Source organism: Ranitomeya imitator, chromosome 2 (assembly GCF_032444005.1).
Source record: "Ranitomeya imitator isolate aRanImi1 chromosome 2, aRanImi1.pri, whole genome shotgun sequence".
Lineage (NCBI taxonomy): Eukaryota > Metazoa > Chordata > Amphibia > Anura > Dendrobatidae > Ranitomeya > Ranitomeya imitator.
This window is the reverse complement of record NC_091283.1, coordinates 820,814,573-820,836,998: the sequence shown is the minus strand read 5'-3', so window position 1 is coordinate 820,836,998 and position 22,426 is coordinate 820,814,573. Positions and strand designations below refer to the sequence as shown.

Here is a 22,426-nt window from a genome sequence, read left to right as displayed (position 1 = left end):
GCTGTGTTCTTCCCTTTTTGTCCTGTCCTTCCCTTTTTGTCCTGTCCTTCCCTTTTTGTCCTGTCCTTCCCTTTTTGTCCTGTCCTTCCCTTTTTGTCCTGTCCTTCCCTTTTTGTCCTGTCCTTCCCTTTTTGTCCTGTCCTTCCCTTTTTGTCCTGTCCTTCCCTTTTTGTCCTGTCCTTCCCTTTTTGTCCTGTCCTTCCCTTTTTGTCCTGTCCTTCCCTTTTTGTCCTGTCCTTCCCTTTTTGTCCTGCCCTTCGCTTTTTGTCATGCGCTTTGCCCTGCCCATGCGCTTTGCCCTGCCCTTGCGCTTTGCCCTGCCCTTGCGCTTTGCCCTGCCCTTGCGCTTTGCCCTGCCCTTGCGCTTTGCCCTGCCCTTGCGCTTTGCCCTGCCCTTGCGCTTTGCCCTGCCCTGGCTTCTCTCTCTGTTCTCAACCTTTCCGTCCACCCTCTTGACCTTTCCGTCCCCCAGACCTTTTGTTTTTTCCCTCTGCCTCTTACCCACCTTTTCATTTATTCTTTCTTTCCATCCTGACCCACACCCCCTTTCTCTCCTTCTTGCATATTTCCCTTTCACCATTTATTCCTCATCCACTTTTGTGTTCCTTCCCTTTACCTCCTCTCACCTCTCATCTTAACCTTTTTTCTTTCTACCTTCTTCGCCTTTTATTTTCCCATTCGCTTCTTTTTCCATATTCTTTTTGTTTTCCTGCACTTTGTCATTAATTTATTATGTGTCATGTTGGTTATGAACAGTTGCTTGTGCAGAACTGTTAAATTCACTCTTTTTGCATCATTTGTATCTCTTTGCTTTTTTTCCCTAGGATTCTTGATTTGGACTTGGTGGTTCGAGATGAGGATGGTAATATCCTAGACCCTGAGCAGACCAGTACAATAAACCTCTTCCAGGCACATGAGATTGCATCAAAACAGGTCGAGGAAAGAATCCAAGAAGAAAAGGTAAGTGTTACCATATTTAAATAACTTTTATGTTGCTTAAAAAAAACCTCAAACCCATGCTGTCTACATCGGTTCGAGACAAATCTGTAGTCATGTGTACGAGTCAACTCCAAGTTTGAGTATCTCAATTAATACACAGTATGGAACACAATGTACGATACTAGTTGAGAAGGAAATGCTATAATAATGATCACATACAGTGGGTTGCAAAAGTATATAGCCCCTCTTGTCTTTTTACCTATTTTGTTACATTACAACCTGTGTATAAATATTTTTGTAATCTGATTTGTGTGTGAAACATCAGCAATAAATAGTCTAAGTTGCTGAAGTGATTAAAATAACTAAAAATTGTCATGTGCATATGTATTCACCCCTTTTGTTATGATGTTCCAAAAAATTTCTGGTGCAAGCAATTACTTTCATAAGTCACATGCTTTGTACACAGGTGGGCTTCCTTTTACTATCGAAGTGTCACATGGTCTGTCAGTATATACACACATTTTCTGAAAGGCCACAGAGGCTACAACACCATTAAGCAAGAGCCAGCACTAACCAAACACCATGAAGACAAGGAGATGTCCAAACAAGTCAGGGATAAAGTTGTTGAGTAGTACAAGTCAGGTTTGGGTTATAAAAAAAAAAAAAAATATCCCAATCGGTAATGATCCCCCGGAGCACCATCAAATCCATTATCATCAAAGGGAAAGAACGTGGCACCACAACAAACCTACCATGAGAGGATCGCCCACCAAACTCTCAGCCTGAGCAAGGAGGACATTAATCAGGGAGGCAGCACAGAGAGCAAAGGTAACCCTGAAGGAGCTGCAGAGTTCCCAAGCAGAGACTGGAGTATCTGTCATACCACAATAAGCCGTACACTCCATAGAGGTGGCCTTTATGGAAGAGTGGGCAGAAAAAAGCCTTTACTTACACAAATTGTAAGGCTTATTTTGAGTTTGCCAAAATACATGTGGGAGACTGCCCAAATGTTTATAGGAAAGTGCTATGGTCAGATGAGACCAAAATTGAACTTTTTGGCTACCAGGGTAAACCAACACAGCTCATCACTCCAATAACACGATCCCCACAGTGAAACATGGTGGTGGCAGCTTCATGCCATGGGGATGTTTTTCAGCAGCAGGGACAGGGCAAACGGTTCAAGTCAATGGGAAGATGGATGGTGTGAAAAACAGGGATATTCTTGAGTAAAACCTGTATGTCAGTTAGTGATTTCAGACTCGGAGAGAGGTTCACCTTTCAGCAAGACAATGACCAAAAGCATACTGCTAAAGCAACACTCAAGTGGTTTAACGGGAAACGTGGATATGTTTTGGAGTGGCCTAGTCAAAACCCAAACTTTAAGCCAATTGGGAATCTGTTGTCAGACTTGAAGATTGCTGTTCACCAGAGGAAACCATCTAACTTGAAGGAGCCGGAGCAGTTTTGTCTTGAGTAATGGGCAAAATGTCCAGTGGCAAGATGTGGAAAGCTCATAGAGACTTATCCAAAGCGACTTGCAGCTGTAATTGCCGCAAAAGGAGGCTCTACAAACTACTGACTTTTGGGGGAGGTGAATACTTATACACACCTGACCTGAAGTTTTCAATTATGTTGTCCTTTTTATTGTTTTTTTTTCACAATAAAAAGAAAACCAAATGTTCACAGTTGTAGACATGTTCTTTACATGAATTGATGCAAACCCTCAAAAAAAAAAACCTGTGAAGTAACAAAACACGAAAACTGCCAAGGGGGGTGAATATTTTCACAAGCCACTGTATGTACTTAAAAAAAAAAAAAAAAAAAGGCAAGTGTGAATCTGGCCTAAATATCACTTGACATTTTGGCCTCCTCAACGGTACCAAATTCTATGAAGCGATGCAGGGAGTGCGTGGCTGGCAGCTTGTGATATAGATTGCTAAAGCAGCCAGTGGTTGCTTGGACATCCAGGGCTGGGCCTTTGGTCCTAGGCGGAGCGCAACAGCGAAGATGAGTTTGTCATCTGCTCCTTTGTTCTGTATGATGATGTCATCTCACTCATGAGTTTGTCGTCTGCTCCTTTGTTCTGTATGATGATGTCATCTCACTCATGAGTTTGTCGTCTGCTCCTTTGTTCTGTATGATGATGTCATCTCACTCATGAGTTTGTCGTCTGCTCCTTTGTTCTGTATGATGATGTCATCTCACTCATGAGTTTGTCGTCTGCTCCTTTGTTCTGTATGATGATGTCATCTCACTCATGAGTTTGTCGTCTGCTCCTTTGTTCTGTATGATGATGTCATCTCACTCATGAGTTTGTCGTCTGCTCCTTTGTTCTGTATGATGATGTCATCTCACTCATGAGTTTGTCGTCTGCTCCTTTGTTCTGTATGATGATGTCATCTCACTCATGAGTTTGTCGTCTGCTCCTTTGTTCTGTATGATGATGTCATCTCACTCATGAGTTTGTCGTCTGCTCCTTTGTTCTGTATGATGATGTCATCTCACTCATGAGTTTGTCGTCTGCTCCTTTGTTCTGTATGATGATGTCATCTCACTCATGAGTTTGTCGTCTGCTCCTTTGTTCTGTATGATGATGTCATCTCACTCATGAGTTTGTCGTCTGCTCCTTTGTTCTGTATGATGATGTCATCTCACTCATGAGTTTGTCGTCTGCTCCTTTGTTCTGTATGATGATGTCATCTCACTCATGAGTTTGTCGTCTGCTCCTTTGTTCTGTATGATGATGTCATCTCACTCATGAGTTTGTCGTCTGCTCCTTTGTTCTGTATGATGATGTCATCTCACTCATGAGTTTGTCGTCTGCTCCTTTGTTCTGTATGATGATGTCATCTCACTCATGAGTTTGTCGTCTGCTCCTTTGTTCTGTATGATGACGTCATCTCACTCATGAGTTTGTCTGCTCCTTTGTTCTGTATGAGGACGTCATCTCGCTTACTGCCCATGCAGAGCGCAGCAGCCCATGTCAAACTCCTTTTGACTGCTGCACTCTGAATAGGCAGCGAGTGAGATGACAAAGGCTGAAAATTGAAGAAAAAACTTGCGTCACTCATCTTTAAATTCAGTGCTCTTTATTCCACGATACTGCTGAATACTGTATAGACTGCGCCGGATCCCTCCGGCCAATGTCGCTTTGAGTGAACATAGACTTTCTCAATGCTCCCACAGCTCCACGCCGCTGTCCCTCCTCTCGCAAAATAGAAATTAGAGAAGAACCCTGTTATTGGAACTCGCAAAACCTCGATAATCAATACAAAACAAAGAGCTAACGTCATAATAAACTTGTGGAACTCTGTCTCCTTTCTAAATAGTCAGAGAACCTACAATTTCCACTTTTTTTTTTTGTTAATAGCCACAGCAGCCCCCTTCTCCTAACTAGTGGTCACAGTGAGACCACCTTCCACACAGCGGCGCCCCTTCTGTAGCAGGCAGTTACATCAGGCTAAGCAGATACTACAAGACCTAGGTTTATATTGCTAAATGGAAAACCTAAAAATGCAACGTAATGTTTTTGGGCATTTCTCGATTCTGGGTCTTCCGACAATTTTAAAAGCATTTTATATTTTTATTTCTTTTATTTTGATTTTTCCAGGCTTGTTGATAAAGTCTGCAGTCACTCTATAACTGCAGACTTTTGAATCCTGACATTTCATGCACTGTGTACTGTCAGGATTCTCCAGTGCCAGAGCTTTCATCTGGCGATTATGTATTATTGCATACTTCTGGCCACATCCCAACTAGACGTGTCCGGCATCACCTAATTCACTTGTATTGAGCGAGCGAGGCTGCGCACATCTAGTCAGTACGTGACCGCATGCTGACGATCGCCCACTCCCTGCACCGTAGAATCCTGACAGTCGCAGTTTGCGCACTGTGAAGATTCCCATGTCTGCAGTCACTCCATGTGACTGCAGACTTTCGCCCCAAGCCTGGACAGCCCCTTTAATAAATAGGACTATGTAATGACCATCCAGACTACAAAAAAGAAAAAATTACACATTTTACCTGAATTGACAGTCATAATGTTTATTAACTGCAATGTTAGTATTTCATGGTGTTTTTTATTTTAGTAATTTATTTCTTTATTCTTTTTGTGTTTCTCATATATTTAGTCCCAAAAGCAGAATGACATCAACAGACAAGCGAAGTTTGCAGCCACTCCATCTTTTGCATTGTTTGTCAATTTAAAAAATGTGGTCTGCAAAATCGGAGAGGACGCTGAAGTTTTAATGTCGCTCTATGACACCTTGGAGTCCAAGTTCATCAGGCAAGTGGCGCTCCTGGGGAATACAGAAAGGCTGCAGCCAGTCAGTGGCCGCTAATTGGCTACAGTGGAGAGAGACAGTGGGTGGGTCAGGAGCGCTGCTTACGTCACCTGACCACTGCAGCCAATCACAGGCCACAATGGGTCCGCTGCTGGTTGTGCAGTGACCCTCTTTCTGTGTAAGGGTCAAGGAGCTTGAAGGTGGGCTCTAGTAGGTGAAGAGCACTTGATTTATTTTTTTTTTATTTTGCCCGGGCAACCCATTTAAGGGTCCCTTTCATTTTATAAAGTGATGGCATGTCACTAGGAGATGTTATCAATTTATGATCAATTAGAATCTGACCCAGGGGACCTTCATCGATCCTGAAAACGAAGGGGCAGCCGTTCCATTTACTTTTTGTGCTTGTTTTTCTTTGTTTCGGTCAGTAAATGGAAACCTTTTTTTGCATTCAGAGGCTGAGGTAGCTGTACCGCCCTTGTTTTCCTCACATGGCTTCAGTTTGTTACAATGTATTAGCTAAGATGACATGTTTGAGCCCGGAGGCCATGATAGAGAGGGAGAGATGTTTGTTGTGCTTCAAACCCGATTACCTTGACTGATACATAGTAACAAATCGTCAATATGAGTAGGAGAAGGTCAGTATACGTTTTCAGCCTCTAAACATAACCAAGAATGTTTCCATTAATACACTGACCTTGATCTTGAAAATAGCAGCGGAGTTAAGACACAAAGTAGTTTAGAAAGTTGCAGAACTTTTTTTTTTTTTTTTATACTTTGTTTAAAGGAAGCAGTAAAACAAAGAAAATGCAGTAAAATAAAGAAATATCCCAGCTACTCGTGCAATGACAATCTACAAAGAAATCTTAATAGATAAGCACCGTCCTCCCTCCTTATTGTAGCTGTAAAGGTACCTTCACACTGAGCGACGCTGCAGCGATACCGACAACGATGCCGATCGCTGCAGCGTCGCTGTTTGGTCGCTGGAGAGCTGTCACACAGACAGCTCTCCAGCGACCAACGATCCCGAGGTCCCCGGTAACCAGGGTAAACATCGGGTTACTAAGCGCAGGGGCGCGCTTAGTAACCCGATGTTTACCATGGTTACCAGCGTAAACGTTAAAAAAACAAACACTACATACTTACCTTCCGCTGTCTGTCCTCCGGCGCTCTGCTTTCCTCTGCACTGTCAACGCCGGCCAGCCGGAAAGCAGAGCGGTGACGTCACCGCTCTGCTTTCCGGCCGCTGTGCTCACAGTGAGTGCAGGAAAGCACAGCGCCGGAGGACAGACAGCGGAAGGTAAGTATGAAGCGTTTTTTTTTTTTTTTTACTTTTAGGATGGTAACCAGGGTAAACATCGGGTTACTAAGCGCGGCCCTGCGCTTAGTAACCCGATGTTTACCCTGGTTACCAGCGAAGACATCGCTGAATCGGTGTCACACACGCCGATTCAGCGATGTCAGCGGGAGATCCAGCGACCAAATAAAGTTCGCTCCGACCAACGACATCACAGCAGGATTCTGATCGCTGCTGCGTGTCAAACTGAACGATATCGCTAGCCAGGACGCTGCAACGTCACGGATCGCTAGCGATATCGTTTAGTGTGAAGGTACCTTTAGGCAATTGTTTACTTTATCACATCACTAATTTAAATTAAATTGTTCTAACCCTAACTACCATTCTCATGTGAGGAGACCAAGACATTTTGGTTTCCAATCACAAAAATAAATGGATTTCATACCTCGCTGTATGTGTTTTTTCCGCTAAAACTGGTGCAAAAAAATGATGGCGACTTACCCATTGCTTTCTATGGGTGATAAAAGCTGCAAAAATGCTTAAAGAAGTTACATGCTGCAATTTTTTTTTAAAAAGGAGTTTTCCAAATTTATCAGGAATAAAAAGCAATGTGCGTGAAGAGATCTCTGAAATCTCATAGCATTTGCTGTAAAAAGCAGCTTTTGATTTTGCATAAAAAAGAGGCAAAAATCAGCATGTGAACGCCATCCTAACCGGCTGCAGCAGGAGCCTCCCCCTTTCTATGCTCTGCCTGCAGAAAGACAAAAAAGTTATATCAGCAGCAAGTTAGTGTGCCTTCTGACCCCAGAGACCTTTTTATTTTTATTTTTTACATACGCTTTAACCCCATATATGCTAATAGTGGTCTCTAATCTACGTTTGTGATGCAGCAGGATTCGTTTGCATACTTTGTTTGCCCCATAAACACCTAATGAGTTTGCACCGCAGTCATTAATGGGGCTTATTTAGAGTTATGTTCTACAATGCACTATGTGTATTCACGGACAGTCAGCTGCCTGGACCCCTGAGAAGGTGGAAACGGCATTTTACTAATTCTACCTTCAGTATCGCTCTATGCACAATGCTTCCTCCAAAGCCGTGTGCACATTCCTCCGGGGAGGAAATAGTATGTGGGGAGCTAAGAGTTCCCGCATTGGCAGGTGACCCGCATGTCAAGTCCAGCTAATTGTGTCAGAGCCTGTCAGATTAAAGCCTGGTACTCCTCTGATGAATCCCTCAAAAGGGGGAGGAAACATGTAGGGAGACCTTACACAATCTGGTGGGTGCATCTTAGTAGCTTTACTTGGGGACCGTCCTTGTAAGGGCAGGGGCACGACAGGGGGTATCAGAAATTCCCCCTCCCCAGTTTTACATAGTCATCTTCTATGCTTCTGCGTACCTGCGACCGGCAGAGAACAAGTTCAACATTGTTGAGATCAAACCATTTTTTTTTTACTGAGCACTGATAACTTTTGCACTAGCACTTTATCACTTTGTGTTCTTTGTATGATTTATCCAGTTTTTGTCAATATATTAAAAGTTATGTTTTAGTTTATGGTCTCCTTCTCTATCCCCTCATCAAGATAATAAAATCACCGGTCATGAGGGATCGGGGCCATTGCTTCTTAAAGGGTTTATCCAGGTCTTAGTTTTTAGGCTCGTTAGTAAAAAAAAAAAAAAAGACAAAAACAAAAAACATAGCCAGGTAGTTGCTAACTACCTACCTGTTATAGCCGATGCTGCACATAGCGGTCATAAACCGCTCCTGCCGGTGATTCAGCTGCTCCACCTCAACAGAGAGGCTCTTCCTCTTCCACTCTTCTCTCATATTAATTGACAGCTGGCTCCCCGCAGTTAGGTTGCAGGGAGCCAGCTGTTAATCAGCATGACTTCAGCAGTCACACCCCATCCACAGAGCAGAGCGGAAGAGAAGCTGCTTCTTTGTCGGTGACATCTGAACAAGCCGCTGAATCGTTGGCAGAAGTGGTCTGTGGCCACTCTCAGCTAACATAGAGCGCCGCCTGGCACAATAGACAGGTAGGTGGCAACTACCTGCCTGTTAGTTCTTAAGCCCATAGTAAAAAAATAAATAAATCATTGTCCCTGATAACCACTTTAACTGGCAGCGTCTGTGCCTGGTACTGTAGCTCAGTGTTACATTATTTTACTGAGCCGCAGTACCAGGCACAGCCATAACCAAACGTCTGACGTTGTTCCTAGCAATGACTAATAAGTCGTCAATAAAGCAATGCTGTGAAAAAGTTTTGCTTGTCCCTGTCGTGAGAAGTCCCATCTATGAATCTGGAAAAAAAAATGATATAAACTTCCCCTCCCCCGCCTTTTAACTTTTGTAGATTAATCAAATATAATTGAAAGTTAATGAAGGGAAAAAGACTTCTGGAAACTTCTTCACAGTTCATAACTAGTTAATAAATCCCAATCACCAACTAGTAATTAAAGCAAGCATCCGAAATTAATGTCATTAGTTTAACGATCGCTTCCCATCTAAAGCACTTTTGATTTTTTTTTTTGAGTAGAAAATCTCAAAGTAATTTTACAGTAAGTACAGAAAAAATATATAGTAATTATTTTTCCATGTGCTCTGCATTACTAAAATGAAACATGGGATTAAGTTATAAACTCTTAAAGCAGTGGGAAAGTTTCTCAAATAAGTAAGGCTACTTTCACATTTGCGTTGTGTGGCGCAGCGACGGCAACACAACCCACAACGCATGCAAAACGCATGCACAACGCAGGGTTTTGTGACACATGCGTTCAGTTTTTGCATGATTTTTGGAGCAGAAAAAACTGCATCATGTAGTGTCCTCTGCGCCCTGACAGTTGCGCCAAAATGATGCATGCGTCACAAAACGCAAGACAACGCATGTCCATGCGCCCCCCATGTTAAATATAGGGGCGCATGACGCATGCGTCGCCGCGGCTGCGCCTGACGCTGCGCTGCACAATGCTGAACGTAGACTAAGAAAATATATGGAAAAAAGGAGAATGAGCATAAAATGGTAACAAAAGTATCACCGATGGCGGGGTGCGTGAGCAAAAATGGGCGACGAGTGCACACAGGCATAGGGCGAGTCTGTGGGTAGGTTGTTAGGTTTAGAGGGGTGTTAAAGTTCCACTGGATAAAATTTTATTTTTGTATAATAAAAAGTTATTTGAATGTTCAATATTTGTTCTTTTATCAAATTATGTCCTGGTCAAAAAAAAAAAGTGCTGTACAAGTAATTTTTTACCGGACGGGACATTTCGGGAGAGCCGGCATTTCTCCTTTTTACTGGAAGTAGTCTAGTTGTTGCAGGACCATCAAATCATTATCCAAAAGCAATTCCTGATTTTGGAGAAAATGTGTCACAGCGACTTCTTTACTGTAAGCCTCACTGGTGACCGGCATTACCGCCATTAATAATGTCACGAATGATGGACGGCCGAGAATTAATCACAGTGCTCAAAAGCCGGAGCCATTGTTCTTAATGGGTCGTTCAGAGAAATAAGGATCCCGACCTGCAGTTTCTGTACAAAGTGGATAATTGAACATTTTCGGTCCTTGTTTCTTTCCTATACTTCTCGTTCTGGTGATTGGTAAATATTTGGACCGCAGGGATGAAAGTTTTTGGAGCTGGATAATGTGGCAGGGTCTTATTGTGTTCTACCAATGATTTATTTACTAAAATAAAAATCTGGAGATACATTTCCTTCATTTTTTAATGCATTACTTCACTTGTTTTCAGTGAAAACTACTTGGTGCGCTGGTCAAGTTCTGGCCTGCCGAAAGACATCGAGAGGCTACACAATCTGCGAGCCGTTTTCACGGTAAGTTATTATTATAGGTATTACGGCAAGATGGCCAGAAACTAATAGAACGGATTTGTTTGCTTGGAAATAAAGGCTCTTCTAAGTCTCCAAGTAACCCTACTGTATCGGAAGAGACGTGGCTGACTTAAAGGGATTGTTCCCTACAGAAATCTTTAAATCATAGGTAGTTGCAAACAAACGGTGTATTAGGCCGGGGTCACACGTGCGGGAAACTTGCACGAGTCTCTCATCTCAATGCGCGGCAGTGGTACCGGAGCGTGCTGCTGCATGTATTTCTATCCAGCTGAACGCTCCGGTCCCAGTGCCGGGTATTGAGAAGCGAGACTCGTGCCAGTTTCTCGCCTGTGTGATCCCGGCCTTATTTGCAGTCTCTGCCTCTTCCTCGATTTCTGTTGGTTTGCAGCACTGACCTCATGTTGACATTGCTGCAGCCAATCAGTCAGGTCAGTATCTTTCACCATGTAGACAGCAGGAGCTGACTGATTTGTCTGCAGCGCCGATGTCACTTTGACAGCCCCGTAGACAAAGAAGAGACCAGGGCTGTGGCAGACATGGAGAGGATCTGTAATACTCTGTTCTTTAAATATGCTACTGTTGGGTATGAAAGAAAGTTTTCTACGAGGTAACAACCCCTTTTCACATTGGAAAAAAAAAAAAGTCAATTGGTACCCGGAGGTAAAAAAAAAAAAAAGTTGCAGTGTCAGGCAGTAATCTCCATACCTTAATCCAGTGTTCCCCAACTCCGATCCTCAAGAGCCACCAACAGGTCGTGTTTTGAGGATTTCCTTAGTATTGCACAGGTTATTGAATGCTTGCCTGTCCATGCGATGCAATTATCACCTGTGCAATACTAAGGAAATCCTGAAAACATGACCTGTTGGTGGCTTTTGAGGACCGGAGTTGGGGAACACTGCCTTAATCCATTAGTTGATTTTTCTGTTACTGGATGTGAGCTGGGTGTCTGGGATGCTGTTGTCTTTTCTAGCGCTAATGTACGAGCTTAGCTTCATTTCTGTACTACTTCTACAACTCGGGAGGGATTTGCTTTCATGTGCTGATATTTTGTAAGGCGGAAGAGGATGTGTTGAACTCCTGCCTTCCTCCTGCAGAGTCCATCACGGGTCCTCATATATAGCCTGTGTGATCTCATCCCCTCCTCTGTAAAGCATATACCATCCTCCCTCCATGAAGACTGGAGAGCGAGACGTCAGAGTCAGGAGCAGAACAGCCAGCTAAGTGCAGGAGTTGCACAGACTCTGCACCAGTATAGTAGGAAAATGTTAATGAAGATTATTTAGAAAGTTTCTCACTTTTGCATTTAGAAAGCAAATGAACAAAAAACTAAATAATGCGAAAGTGTCTCTGGTCTTTAGGTAGACTTCTGTTCGTTTTTATTTTCATAAAGACAATGGACTGTACTAGAGATGAGCATATAGCTTCATGCATCCTTGGGCCACAGTCCGGGTCCGTTCTGTCAGGCCGTGGACAGGAACTACTCAAATGTACTGACCCGCCGGCATCTACGGCTTTGTTCAATTTGCCGGGCTAACAAAACGTCACCGCACAAATGACATCACACCAATCCGGCGGATCAAACGTCGCACCAGGGAACCAGCATGCACAGGAAATATGTGCAGCTCCTGTCATTAGCTGGCGAGCACTGACCTGGACCGGGGGTTGCGTGAAACAATCCACCGATCTATAGACTCTACCGAAATAATGTCGTTTACTAAGTGCCGATGCAATTTTTTCGATCTGACTTCTCTAAAGTCCTCACCTTTCTTCCCTTATTATTTCCTGCTTTTGCTTTTAACTTGCAGGACCTCGGAAGTAAAGACCTGAAAAGAGAAAAAATCAGCTTTGTGTGTCAGATAGTGAGGGTGGGACGGATGGAGCTAAGAGACAACAACACGAGGAAACTAACGTCAGGTCTTAGGAGGCCATTTGGAGTCGCAGGTAATTGTTTCAATCCAGTAATATATTCACATGTACAGTGGTGGAAATAAGTATTTGATCCCTTGCTGATTTTGTAAGTTTGCCCACAGAGAGAGACATGAACAGTCTATAATTTTAAGGGTAGGTTAATTCTAACATTGAGCGATAGAATAGCAAAAATAAAACCGAGAAAATCACATTGTATAAATTATATAACTTTATTTGCATTTTGCAGTGAGAAATAAGTATTTGACCCCCTACTAACCATTAAGAGTTCTGGCTCCTACAGACCAGTTAGATGCTCCTAATCAACTCATTACCTGCATTAAAAACAGCTGTCTTACATAGTCACCCTTATAAAAGACTCCTGTCCACATAGATTCCTGTCCACAGACTCAATTAATCAGTCAGACTCTAACCTCTACAACATGGGCAAGACCAAAGAGCTTTATAACGATGTCAGGGTCAAGATCATAGACCTGCACAAAGCTGGAATGGGCTACAAAACCATAAGTAAGGCACTGGATGAGAAGGAGACAACTGTTTGTGCAATAGTAAGAAAATGGAAGAAATGCAAAATGACTGTCAATCTACATCGATCTGGGGGCACCACCAAGCAAAATCTCACCTCGTGGGGTATTCTTTTTTTTAAATCAAATAATTTTTATTGAAGAAAATGTGAAGAATAATAATACATACCGCACTTTTCAGTCTTATGACTACGGCACTAATGAGTGCTGCAGTTCATCACCTCACGACTACGGCACTAATGAGTGGTGCAGCCCATCACCTCACGACTACGGCACTAATGAGTGGTGCAGCCCGTCACCTCACGACTATGGCACTAATGAGTTCTGCAGTTCGTCACATCACGACTACGGCACTAATGAGTGCTGCAGCCCGTCACCTCACGACTATGGCACTAATGAGTTCTGCAGTTTGTCACATCACGACTACGGCACTAATGAGTGCTGCAGCCCGTTACCTAACGACTACGGCACTAATGAGTGCTGCAGCCCGTCACCTCACGACTATGGCACTCGTGAATGCTGCAGCCCGTCACCTTACGACTGACACTTGTGAGTTCTGCAGCCGGTCACCTTACGACTATGACACTTGTGAGTGCTGCAGCCCGTCACCTTACGACTGACACTCGTGAATGCTGTAGCCTGTCACCTTACGACCATGACACTCGTGAGTGCTGCAGCCGGTCACCTTACGACCATGACACTCGTGAGTGCTGCAGCCCGTCACCTTACGACTATGACACTTGTGAGTGCTGCAGCCCGTCACCTTACGACTATGACACTTGTGAGTGCTGCAGCCCGTCACCTTACGACTATGACACTTGTGAGTGCTGCAGCCCGTCACCTTACGACTATGACACTTGTGAGTGCTGCAGCCCGTCACCTTACGACTATGACACTTGTGAGTGCTGCAGCCCGTCACCTTACGACTATGACACTTGTGAGTGCTGCAGCCCGTCACCTTACGACTATGACACTTGTGAGTGCTGCAGCCCGTCACCTTACGACTATGACACTTGTGAGTGCTGCAGCCCGTCACCTTACGACTATGACACTTGTGAGTGCTGCAGCCCGTCACCTTACGACTATGACACTTGTGAGTGCTGCAGCCCGTCACCTTACGACTATGACACTTGTGAGTGCTGCAGCCCGTCACCTTACGACTATGACACTTGTGAGTGCTGCAGCCCGTCACCTTACGACTATGACACTTGTGAGTGCTGCAGCCCGTCACCTTACGACTATGACACTTGTGAGTGCTGCAGCCCGTCACCTTACGACTATGACACTTGTGAGTGCTGCAGCCCGTCACCTTACGACTATGACACTTGTGAGTGCTGTAGCCCGTCACCTTACGACTATGACACTTGTGAGTGCTGTAGCCCGTCACCTTACGACTGACACTCTTGATTCCTGCAGCCAGTTACATCATGACTACGGCACTTGTGAATGCTGCACTCAATTACTGGGCTCTAGTGCTTTACACAGCATGAGCTGCTGAACCCAGTGATCGACTGCAGTGGTCACATGCTGTGTAGTCATGGTGTCATGCTGCAGCCTATCGAGAAAAGCAGGGGGAGGGGCAGCACTGGACTTTGGGAGTTATTCCTTGAAATTCTTTTCAAAGTATTAAAGGAGTAGTCTATAACCTGCGTGCCCCGATAGATTTATAGATGGAGGATGGATGGCCTCCCTTTCTGCCGGCTCCTCTTTCAGCCACAGTGGAAATTGCACAGCATGACTATGGACCTGGTGCACTGATATTAATGGCGGCACGCATTGCTTTACTTTCCCCTCTGTGATCACACAAAAACAAAGTCCCTTTCGAAGAACCGTCCTCATAACCTTTCCTCTCATTTAATCTATTCGGAACGTAATAAACATTAGTTTTATCTCTGATTATAGGTTAATTAAATGCACTGGCATATTTCATTATTGATGGAAAGGTAATTGGCGCGACCGCCGCTGTTTACCAAGTGAATGGATGCCGGTAAATAATTCAGTGAAATGTGTTGTCGCACATGAAATCTTGTTTTTTTACCATTTCCACAATTGCAGTCGCTTCCATTTCTTTGTGGCGGTGTCACTGTACGGGGAAAGTTCACGTGGCAAATGATTTAATGCAGCTGAAATTAGCCTGGAGAGTGGCGACAGATGCGAAATAAAGCTGGAATATAGATTTATTTTATTTTTTTCGGACATAATGCACATTCCGTCTGTACATTTCATTAAAGCATCTACTCCATTAAAACACTCGCACGTTGCGGCCGCCGCCATCCACTCTGTTAATTTTATGTCTTTCTGCTTTCAGTAATGGATGTGACTGACATAATTACTGGGAAACTTGACGACGAGGACAAACAACATTTTATACCTTTTCAGCCGTAAGTATCGTTACACAGAATTATAATTACGATGTACTTTTCTGTGGCCCTCGTTTCCTCCCTTGCTGAATTTGACTCCTCTATTTTCTTCGCACATAAAATCCCATCTCGGATTCACACGGTCTCTGGTAGCGGATAGGTTCACAGGAGGTCTCGTATATTCATGTCCTCAGATTTTTCTTCTTTTTTTCACCGCACATCATAAAGCATGGTGGCAGCCAATGTCCAACAGAATTTCGGTTAAAGCTTCTTGGTGTTGGGCCTTTGTCGCTGGGGCTCTTTAGTGTTTGTTCACACGTAGTGCTTTTGATGGGTATTTCTTTTTTTAATCTCCATTTTTTGGGTAGAAACAAGATGCAGAGTTTTACGGTAGCAGCTCAATGAATGAGATTTTCAAAGTCTCATTCACGTGATGAATGGAACATGTCGGTTCTTTCAGCGCTTCACGGCAGCTTTTTACCCATTATTAAAAAAAAGAGGCTTGGGAGCCAAAAAGGAAAACTGATAAACTACATGGAAGATATTAAAAATAATAATGATGGGCTACCTTTGACTTGGGCCTCATTCACAAGTACGATTTTCACAGATGGCATGCATACCTGTTATAGACTGTGGGGCCAGTCACATGTCCGTGATATTGTTTTTATGGACTGAGGTGTCAACGGAAAATTAGACACATGTCCAACTTTGAGCCTAAATTCTAAAACTGACCTGCCATTGTGATTCTCCAGGTCATTACAAATACGCAGATACCAAACACGTATAGATTCTTTTTTATTTTTATTTTAGTTGTTCAACAAAAAATCCAAAGTTTATGAAAAAAAAAAAGTCTCCATTTTCCGAGACTAGTGTCTCCATTTTTTGTGATCTGGGGCTGGGTGAGGACTTACTTTTTGTGCTCAGAGTTGACGTTTCTATTGATACCATTTTATGATAAATACGATGTTTTGATCGCCTGTTATTGCAATTTGCGGGTGACTAAAAAAGCGTAATTGTATTGTTACGCCGTTTACCTTTCGGATTACTTGTTTTTAAATTTTGATAGACCGGGCATTTCTGAACGCGACGATACCAAATATGTGTATTTATTTCTGTTTTGTTTTATTTTGAACGGGGCAAAAGGAGTGTAATTTGCACCTTTTTTTTAAAATTTTTTTTCGTATTTTTTAAAACTTTTTTGTTATTTTTTACTTTCTTCAATAGTCTTCTTAGATGACTGCGTTTATAGGAGATCTGCAATGACAAGCATTGGGGGTCTTCTTCTGACCCGCATCTTTCATACCAAACGATCAGCGCCCCGCGATCATGTGACAGGAGCACCGATGGGCGTGGTTTGTGACTCTCATCCAGTTTGCGCGAGTTAAATGCCGCTGTCAGCGATTGACAGTGGCATTTAACATCTTAACAGATTCCACCCTCAGCTGTTAGGGGCACATGATTAAATCAGCTGTCAGTCCTGGAGTTCACATCAAAGGGAGGGACACGACCTGTGACGTACCTATATGTCATCGGTCCTGAAGGGGTTAAATGTCTACTGTGTGAACGTATGCTTTTAATAGAAGCCAAAAATGCAGCATGGAAAGAGCCATAGGAATCTGTGTCCAGGTTTTTACTTCCCCATCTGAGAGCAGCTTGTTGTAGTGGCAGAAACCCTGATTCCAGTGATGTGTCACTTACTGGGCTGCTTGCTGTCATTTTGATTAATGTGTCTGAATGCGGAGCCCAGTGTAACCCCGCCCACGCCACTGATTGGCAGCCATTCTGTGTACACTGGAAGAAAGCTGCCAATCAGTGGCGGGGGCGGGCTTATACTGCGTTCATGCATATGAAGGACTACCTGGCAGCAGGTTTACCGGTCCTTTAGTGATAATCTCCTGCTGATAAAACAGTGATTATCAAAACTAAAGCAAGCAGCCCAGCAAGTGACACATCTCTGGGATCAGGGTCTCTGTCTCTACAATATTGTTTCCGATTAGGTGGAAAAAATCTGTTCACAGATTCGTTTTAAAGGGAGAACGATCTTAAAGATATTCGCGCAGGGTACCTCGGACTCCCCATCCCCCATTCTCGGACTGTTTGATACAGAACTTATGCTGGAAAATTGATATAACTTTCCTTTTTTTAAAGAAATTCCATTATTTGTAGGATCCATTATACCCAAGTATTATGTTACAATATGACATTTTAGACAAAATAATGTTAATATAGGAAATTATCCCTTTGGTCGTGGGAGCGTTCTGGTAATATATGACTGCCATTAATTCCTCGTTCTCTGCGGTTGCCCTGGAGACCTTTAATAAGATACAGGTTGCGTTAGGTCAGGCGGCTGTGAATTCTCCATCGCTTGTTCATGGCAGCCAATAATGCGCTCACAGTCCTGGACGAAATGGTCACCGAGGGCATGATACCTTTAAATCCACAGTGCATTCTGGAAACCCCCTATTATAATCTAGTTATTACGGTAAACAAATATTTTAAGATTTTATTTTATTTTTTTTGCTTCACGTCACAATCTTTATAACAAAAAAAAAAAAAATACTTAAAGGGGTATTCCCATCTCCAGGATCCTATCACAATATGTAGGTGTAAAATTTATATGAGCAAATACCTCCAATTAGATATATAGTATAGTCCTTCTGATTAGCTATGTCGCTTACCCCATGTACAGGACATTGCAGTAGCTTCAACATCCATCGTTACGGCCACACGCATAGTGCCTGTTTCAGTGGCAGTAATATGAGTGGCCGTAATATGGATACCTATGCTACTGCAATGCCCTGCACAAGAGGTCAGCGACATGTCGTATAGTTCTTCTGATTCGCTATTTCTAATTGAAGGTATTTGCTGCTATTTATTATTATTAATGATAATAATACACTTACTACATATTAGGATAAGATCTTGGAGATGGGAATACCCCTTTAAATCTGTCTTTACTCTGATTACTGAGTCCAATTATAGGCTGTCACATGTCGTTCTGCTGAGTTCCCATTTGAGCAGTCATCTCATTATCATCACAGGCAGAAATAACACAGGATCTGCCATTCACAGTAGTTGATGGTCACAGCTCACATACTCCCCCTCCCTGCACAGTGACCTCTGCACAGATCACAGAGCATGCCCACAACACTCTCCCAGAAGTCACATTCCCAGACTACTGATTCCTACTGTCCTTCTGGGAGGAGTAAAATCTTCGAAACGCCGTTAACTGCATCTTAGGTGAGATTCCGGCCCCCAAAATTAAGCAAACAGGATAAAATAAATGTTCATTTCAGTTTATTGAATCCCTTTAGTATATTTCTTTGAATATTATGTATTCAAGCTGGATAAAGCTCTCTAAGAACCTTTGTGCCATATAAAGAGAATTAATGGGGTTTTGTACAGCCCCAGTATTCAGCTGCATCTAACATCAGGTGTGTGGGACAGTCAGGCCGCGTTCACACGGTCAGTATTTGCTCAGTATCTTACATCAGTATTTGTAAGCCAAAACCAGGAGTGGAACAGAGGAAAAGTATAATAGTAGCACATGCACCACTTCTGTATTTTTCACCCACTCCTGGTTTTCGCTTACAAATACTGATGTAAAATACTGACCAAATACTGAACGTGTGAACGTGACCTTACCGAAATACCCAATCCAGTGTCCCAGAATTAATCTGCATTTATATTAATTGTTAGGAAACTCCTTTCATTTGACTTGTCAACTTTCAACCGTGTTTTTTCTTCAGCTGATCTAAGACACAGCGTAAGGCTACTTTCACACTTGCGTCAGTACGGGTCCGTCGCTATGTTTCGGGCCAACGTACCGACGCACGTTGTGAAATTTGTGCACGACGTGGGCAGCGAATGCAGTTTTTCAACGCATCCGCTGCCCATTCTGAAGTCCGGGGAGGAAGGGGCGGAGTTTCGGCCACCCATGCGCGGTACAAAATGGCGGATGCGACAGACAAAAAAACATTAACATTGAACGTTTTTTTGTGACGACGGTCCTCCAAAACACGACGGATCCGACATGTGGCCATCCATCGTGATCCGTCGCTAATACAAGTCTATGGGAAAAAAACGCATCCTGCAAGCACATTTGCAGGATCCGTTTTTTTCCCCAAAATGACGGATTGCGACGGATGCTAAACGACGCAAGTGTGAAAGAGGCCTAACTCCTATAAAATGGAAGTGTAGATATCTTATAGGGAAACTGTCAGCAGTACCTACCCTGCTAAGCCATCTGAGCATGCAGGTCAGAGGAAGATGTATATAATGACACCTTGATATCTGCGATCCGATGTCTTATTCCAGACAAATTCACATTTTTCATAAAATGTAAATGAGTTGTTCAGATCTACGGGCTGGACACAGATCTCCCTGTGAATCTGCCTTTAGAGATTACTCTAAATGAAAGAGGTGTTACTAGTGTGAAACATGTAATGACTGATAGTCTACTGTCCTGATCTCACTGCAGAGTTGTTCCTGGTTATAACTAATACAGTACAGCAGAGCTGTACTTTGTCTCATTACAAACACATTAACAGGTGCTGTTGTCCTCTCATAGTGCTTCAGCTTCCATCTCGCAGGCCGCCAGCTTGGTGTAGAGGTGGCACTACAGCAGACCGGACAGCACGGTGACAGGACAACTGCAAGTGTGTTGGAAATGAGACCAGCTCCAACTCTGCGTTGGTTATAATCGGGCACAGCTCTGCAGCTGAGCTGACAACACTGATAGGACAACTGCTGCTGTGTGTTTGTACTAAAACAAAGTTCAGCTCTGCTGCACTGTGTTAGTTGTAATCAATCTCAGCTCTGCAGTGACATCACAACGTCAGCCATTACATGCCTCACAGTTATAATGCCCGCTCATTTAATATAAGCACCGGAGGCAGATTCTCAGGGAGATCTATGTCCAACCAGTAGATCTTAATAGCTCATTTAGATGAAGAAAAATGTGGATTTCTGTGAAATAAGACATCGGATGACAGATCTGAAGGTATAATTTTATTCATCTTTCTGTGACCCACATGTCCATATAGATGGCCTAGGAGGGTTCAGCTTACTGATGGGTTCCCTGTATGGGCTGCTTGGTTTTCTTTTAGGCTATGTGCACACATTCAGGATTTCTTGCAGAAAATTCCTGAGAAAATCCTGAAAATGCGTTTTTGGTGCATTTTTGATGCGTTTTTGATGCGTTTTTTTCCGGACTTTTCCCAATGCATTTTATAGTGGGAAATCCGCAAAAAAAACCTGCAAAATTAATGAACATGCTGCGTTTTTTGCCGCGATGCGTTTTTTTCACGGAAAAAAACCCCATCATGTCCACAAAACATGCGGAATTCATTCTAAATGATGGGATGCATGTTGTATGCTGTTTTTTTGCGGTTTTATAGCGTTTTTATCGCGAAAAAAAGCGCAAAATCAGCAACGTGTGCACACAGCCTTAGCCCTAAGTGATTCCAAGATGGACTAAAATCCCCCAAACGTTTTATCGGGCTGCTGCTCAGTCCATCCCCCATGCTTTGCACTGCAGCTCGGCAGGTCGGCACATGTTGACCCGATTTCTGGTGAAGGAACAATGATAAACTATTAGCAGCTAAGCTTTGATGGTGAATGAACCTCGGTCAGGGGAAAGGGGAGAATCCGCTCTGCGATGATGATTTTATTTTTCTTCACCGCACACCTTTTGGTCCCAGCCATAAAAATCCTTCATGATTCCACGCTGCTCAGATTGACGTGGGTGTAAGATTGTGTGTGAGGACTGTGGATCCGTACAGCCGGGGTGTGTGAATAATTTACAGGCAGCTGTTTTATGGACTTATGTAACCAAGCGCAGTCTCTTCTCGGTCCGCTCTGCCCTCGCAGCGTTCCCTGCTGCAGGGATTTACCTTCCATGACACCTCGCCACATGCAAGGCTTTCACACGTCTTTTCTCGGTGTGTGGGAGCAGGAGATTTCCTCTGACATCAGAATACCGGAGATCCCGGCTGCATTTTTAAGCGCTTCTTTTCTTTTTTTGTGACCTGTTGATTCATCGTTTAGGCAGATTCTCCTGTGTGATTGTTTCCCCCATACACACTGGCTGCATGGCGCCTCTCCGTAACTGTGATAAATGTGCTTTTTTTTTCTCTATCTCATTGGGTTCCTATAGGACTAGTTGACTTTGATAAGGTTTATCAGGGTTCTTTTTCTACATTTTTTTATTTTTATTGGTAAGAAAATGTGCATCACTCCAACTGTGATGTTAGATGACCTGTTATGGCCGGCAATCAGGCAACACAGCGTGCAGTAATCAGCGCACATACAGAGATCCGGCAATAACCAAAAACAATAGGACGAGCTCTGAGACGTGGAATCTCTGTAGACTGCAGTACCTGATCTATCCTCACACAACTATAAGCAGCAGTGGATTGCGCCTATCACTACCTATGCAACTCGGCACTGCCTGAGGAGCTGACTAGCCTGAAGATAGAAATACAAGCCTGACTTACCTCAGAGAAATACCCCAAAGGAATAGGCAGCCCCCCACATATAATGACTGTTAGCAAGATGAAAAGACAAACGTAGGAATGAAATAGATTCAGCAAAGTGAGGCCCGATATTCTAGACAGAGCGAGGATAGCAAAGAGAACTATGCAGTCTACAAAAAACCCTAAAACGAAAACCACGCAAAGGGGCAAAAAGACCCACCGTGCCGAACTAACAGCACGGCGGTGCACCCCTTTGCTTCTCAGAGCTTCCAGCAAAAGTTAATAGCAAGCTGGACAGAAAAAACAGAAAAACTAGAAGCACTTATCTAGCAGAGCAGCAGGCCCAAGGAAAGATGCAGTAGCTCAGATCCAACACTGGAACATTGACAAGGAGCAAGGAAGACAGACTCAGGTGGAGCTAAATAGCAAGGCAGCCAACGAGCTCACCAAAACACCTGAGGGAGGAAGCCCAGAGACTGCAATACCACTTGTGACCACAGAAGTGAACTCAGCCACAGAATTCACAACAGTACCCCCCCCTTGAGGAGGGGTCACCGAACCCTCACCAGAACCCCCAGGCCGACCAGGATGAGCCACATGAAAGGCACGAACAAGATCTGGGGCATGGACATCAGAGGCAAAAACCCAGGAATTATCTTCCTGAGCATAACCCTTCCATTTGACCAGATACTGGAGTTTCCGTCTAGAGACACGAGAATCCAAAATCTTCTCCACAATATACTCCAATTCCCCCTCCACCAAAACAGGGGCAGGAGGC

General features: G+C 43.6%; 1 protein-coding gene across 1 annotated transcript in view; it reads left to right on the top strand.

Moving 5' to 3' along the window:
* Positions 1 to 22,426, top strand: part of DOCK1 (dedicator of cytokinesis 1) — a 421,618-nt gene that overhangs the window by 85,032 nt on the left and 314,160 nt on the right. The window contains exons 7-11 of the mRNA XM_069753948.1: positions 825 to 960; positions 5,070 to 5,224; positions 10,263 to 10,344; positions 12,168 to 12,303; positions 15,121 to 15,193. Of these exons, the coding sequence (XP_069610049.1) occupies positions 825 to 960; positions 5,070 to 5,224; positions 10,263 to 10,344; positions 12,168 to 12,303; positions 15,121 to 15,193 (582 nt within the window). The remainder of the gene's footprint in view (positions 1 to 824; positions 961 to 5,069; positions 5,225 to 10,262; positions 10,345 to 12,167; positions 12,304 to 15,120; positions 15,194 to 22,426) is intronic.